The sequence below is a fragment of the Chrysochloris asiatica genome, unplaced genomic scaffold (genome assembly GCF_000296735.1).
Source record: "Chrysochloris asiatica unplaced genomic scaffold, ChrAsi1.0 scaffold00333, whole genome shotgun sequence".
NCBI lineage: Eukaryota > Metazoa > Chordata > Mammalia > Afrosoricida > Chrysochloridae > Chrysochloris > Chrysochloris asiatica.
In genome coordinates, this window is record NW_006408851.1 from 2,066,056 (window position 1) to 2,070,870 (window position 4,815).

At 45.9% G+C, this 4,815-nt stretch overlaps 1 protein-coding gene across 2 annotated transcripts in view; it reads right to left on the bottom strand.

The window, feature by feature from the left end:
• Nucleotides 1-4,286, bottom strand: part of ABCF1 (ATP-binding cassette, sub-family F (GCN20), member 1) — a 16,262-nt gene extending 11,976 nt beyond the window's left edge. For both annotated transcript variants that reach the window (XM_006875639.1, XM_006875638.1), the window contains exon 1: nucleotides 4,195-4,286. In XM_006875639.1, coding sequence (XP_006875701.1) covers nucleotides 4,195-4,267 — 73 coding nt within the window. In that variant the 5' untranslated portion in view covers nucleotides 4,268-4,286. The remainder of the gene's footprint in view (nucleotides 1-4,194) is intronic.
• Nucleotides 4,287-4,815: the final 529 nt, after the last annotated feature.

The following is a 4,815-nucleotide window of genomic DNA, read 5'->3' on the forward strand; positions in this document are numbered from 1 at the left end:
AAAAAAAAGAAATACGAGGATCCAGCCCAGGCACATGGTGGGTGCCATCCCTGCTGCAGGGAGAGGGACAGACAAGTTTGTGCACAAGTACAGTTCTGAAAAAAGCATCCACAGTAAAGAAAAGAAAAAAGTTCCATGTGGCTAAAGCATAAGAGACTGGGGAGGGAGAATGGGGCAAGGTGAGGCTGGAATGGAGAGGTTCTAAGTCAATTTAAGGAATGAGAACTTCAACTGACAAAATCTCTTCTGCACTTTAACACTTGCTCTAGCTTCAGAGTGAAGCAAGGATGAGAAGAAACAAGTACAGAGGGAAATCCATCAGAGGAATCCAGGAGACACATAATGATACCTGGTCTAGGGTGGTGGCATGGGAAAGAGAGAGAAGTAGGAATCACAGGGTAGGGGTAGAAGTGGGAAGGGAAATAAATCAGCGAGAACTCAAAGATGACTCTGGTTTTTATCTAGCAAAATAAGATAGTCTAGTGGTGCCATTTACTAAGACAGGAAATACTGGCACAGAAGACGTTTCCCTCCCCTTGTACTGCCCTTAATCCCACCCCCATGGAGAGAAGGGTAAGATGATGTTACGAATTCCAGTTAGCATATGCTGTTTATAGTACCTACAGGCCACTTACACAGGACTGTCTGGTATGAAAATGAATGGCTGGGATTTTACCCACCTGCTATGTTCACACACTATAGCACATATCACATTGTGCTATATTTGTTTTGTGTGTCCCTCTTTCATTCAAGAACACAATCCGAGAGAGAGACTGTTTAGCATGTGGTGTTCCCGGTGAACAAAGCAGGAAATCATTAAAAGTTTACTGGCTGAACCAATTCCAGCTCCTTCCTCCCTTCTATTCCTGTTTTCCTGAAGGTAAGGAACTATCTCTAATCTCCCTCTCCCCTACCCTAGTCACACAGAGAGGTAGTCTACAGCCTCAGGGTTTCTTCTCTTCATGTCCAGGTCTACCCACCTTCGCCTCCAAACAATCTCCTCCACTGCTACTCATTTCCATCCAAAAGCATCTACTCAATTAATCATTCAACTTTTTCCAAAAACAAGTTGATGGCTTCCTACTATCTACCATATTAAGTATAATCTTCCCAAACCAAAATTTGTTTGTATTCCCGCCTGTTGTTGTTAAGTGCTGTCCAGTCAGTTCCTACTCACAGCAACATTGTATAGGGTTTCCAAGGAGCAGCTGATGAGTTTCAACCGCCGACCTTGTGGTTCAAATAGACCTTGTGGTCCAGCACTATACCCCACAGTGCCACACTTAGGTGCTGTAAAATCAGTTCCAACTCAAGAACAAAGTGAAACATTGACCAGTCCTACACCATCCACCCAATCACTCTTAAGTTTGAGGCCACTGTTAGAGCCACTGTGTCAACTCAGCTCGTGGAGGGGCCTTCCTCTTTTTCACTGACACTCTACCAAGCATGATGTCCTTCTTCAGGGGCTGCTATTGTTGTTGTTAAGTGCCATCGAGTCGGTACAGACTCATAGCGACCTTATGCACCGTAGAATGAAACACTGCCTGATCCTGGGCCAACCTCACTGCTGTTGCCACGCTTGAGTCCATTGATACTGCCACTTGGCCAATCCATCTCATTGGAGGTCTTCCCCTTATTCTCTGACCCTCCTCATTACCAAACATAATATCCTTTCTCCAGCGACTGGTCCCTCCTGACAATATGTCCGAAGTATGCGAGACGAAGTTTGGCCATCCTGGCCTCCTAGTAATCATTTATTTGGGAAAGTTCTACTGAGCATCTACTATGCCAAACACTGGAGATAAAGGGCATATAGGATATAAAGACAATAGAGCAATCTGTAAATTGGGGGTTCACAGATTGAACTGGCTCTTTATCTTTTCTAGTAGAAATCTTTCAGTTTCTCTACCCATACCTATGTTCTAGATAAACTGACTTCTCTCTGCTTCTAGGCAAGCTTATGACTGCCTGTCTTTTGTTTAATCCAGAACACATTTTAACAATCTAATCCCAGTATTGGCTGACAAGTATGATGGGGTTGAAAGAGGCACAGGAGACAGATAATGAAAGGTTTTATATGCTATTCCAAGGAGTTTAATCCAAAAGACATTAAGAAGGAGGACCCAGTGACATATAAGAAGGGATGACAAGACCAGCTCACCTTAACAAGACTAAGTGACTCAGCCCAGATATAAATTTCTCACCAGGGCTAACCAAAGTCAGCTGCCATGAGTCAACTCTGACTCCTGGCAACCCCATGTGTCAAGAGTAGAATTGTGCTCCATGAGGTTTTCAAAGGCTGATTTTCAAGTAGACCTCATGACCTTTCTTCTGAGATGCCTATGAGTGGACCTGAACTGCCAACCTTTGTTTGTATCACCCAGGGATTTCTACTTAATCTTAAAACAAAACAAAGAACACATGGGAGTCCATTGCAACTCATAAGGATCTTATAGGACAGATTAGAAATCCATGAGGTTTCTAAAGGCTGTAAACCTGTACATAAGCAGACTGTCACATCTTTCTTTTGTGGAACGGCTGGTGGGTTCAAACTGCCATCTAGTTAGTTAACAGCCAGGTGTTTAATCACTCCACTACCACGGATCCTAAGTCCTTAATCTTAAACCCCTAACAACTATTTTCTATTTTTTGCATTCATAGTTCAAAAGAGCAGCTCATCTCCCTTTTCTGAACATGTTGCATCCTGATTTGCCACTGACCCCCTTAGCTACTCAATCCAAAAAGCATTTTCTAGTCTTTGCTTGACTTCTCTGCACCATTCCATGCTACCTCTATCTCAATTTAAAAATCCTTCTCTCCTATTGTTATTTAGAGTACTGGTGTGGTGCAGCAGGTTTGAACCCACAAGGTCAGCGGTTCAAGTTCATCAGTTGCTTCTCAAAAACCCTCTAAAGTGATGGTCTTCTTTGATACTTATGTAGTATGGCAAGTCCTACAAGAATGAACTCAGTTATCTCATTCCTGGGAGGTTTTGCAGACAATACTACCCACCTTGTCTTCATCTCTCCTATCCTACCATAGCATTTACAAGCATATTCATCACACCCTGTGACTAGCTCTGTTTCCACCACTAGATTTGAGAGCAAGGCTTATTCCTTATCTCTAAATCCTGAGTTTCTCTGCACAGTATTGGACATACAGCAGACATCCAACAAATGCTTGTAAAACTAATCACTATGTACCTACTGTAGTTATTTGTGTACATTTCTAGTTCTCCCTTTAAGTGTCTTCAAGCCTTGGGGGGTGTCTTCTCCCTTACCCACAAAGCACAAGTCTGGGGGGCGGGGGGGAGGTCTTCAAAAAATTCGTGAAAAAACTGGATTAAAGAATGGGGTGTTTCCATTAATTTTTTGAAGCGCCTCATATACACAGTGCTTTTTAGTAAACTTTAACAGCATTCCAATACTCAACATCTACACAAATGCTCTGTTGTTGTTAAGTGCCAATGACTCGGTTCCGACTCATAGAGACACTATATAGGGTCGAGGAGTGTGGCTGATGGGTTTGAACCGCTGACCTTGTAGTAAGCAGTCCAGTGCTTATCCTACAGCATCACACCAGGACTTCTTGTTGTTAAGTGCCGCAGAGTCGGTTCCGACCCATAGCGACCCTGTGTAGGGTTTCCAAGGAGTAGCTGGTGAGCTTGAACCACCAACCTTGCAGTTATAAACGGCTTTGCAGTCTGGCGCATTAACCCACAGCGCCACACCAGGACTAGCTGAGTTATAATGGTTGGTGTGACTTACTAAGAGGTCCATGTATGAGTCATCCTCTCTTGAAATATAGGTTGAATGAGGGCTCCTGGGGGGTTTGTGTATGCGAGGGTGGGGGGGGTTACAAAGCCGGGCTTATATAGGCCTGTGGAATGTGGGGACAACGTCCAAAAGAGAAGAAAACTGGACTTTCTCATTTCTCCCTTCGGCACCATATGTTTTTCCTCCTCTCTTAACCAATCCCAGTTAAGCCCGTGCAAAACACGCGGGCACTTCTTCTATCCCCCCCACCTTAAACCCACTCCTGCCAGGACACTCTCCCGGTGCCAAATCACGCATGCGCGGGAGACACCGCACGGCCAGATCAGTCTCGTGGCCCATGATTCTCTACTAAGACACGCGCACTCTGCTCTCTTCTTTCCTCTTCCTCTCTCGTTCCTCCCTTGCCAACAAGCCTCACCTGCGGGGCTCGTGCTCTCTCCGTCCCCGATCCACTCGGGCTCCGGCGGCTGCTGCTTAGGCGCCTTCGGCATCGCGGTGGCAGTTACGGATACTCTGACGGCGCCCGGTGCTGTTTCCGTTTCCGGCGGCAAAGATCCCCGAACGGGGCGGGCTCTGCCATCCAGAGCGGCGGACTCCGCCCCACGGGTGCTGCACGTGCTTGCTGCTGCATCATCCTGGGGCGTTCCTGGGACCAGGTGGAGTAGTGATCTGCGGAGAACCGCGGGTGGAGGGCGTGTCAGCCCTCCCGCAGCGTCAGCTGCGCCTTTATGAAGGTCTGGGAATCCTGACCCGGGTGACCTGGGACGCCGCGTCACTCAAGGAGACTGAATTTAATAATTTCCAACGATAACTAATGTGCCAAGGCATAATTTTTACTTCAAGCTTCCCCCCCCCGCCCCCCCGGTAGTTGTTGAGACATACTTTTGTTTTAATTTAAAGTGGATACTGTCTTCTACTAAACTACTAACTTGATCACAGAAAAGATGATCTAGTTCATCGACTCAGTAATAGGTCAGTCGGCCCAGTGTTGAGATGTGTTACATAATCCCAAAGTTTACAGATATCGGATCCCACTTCC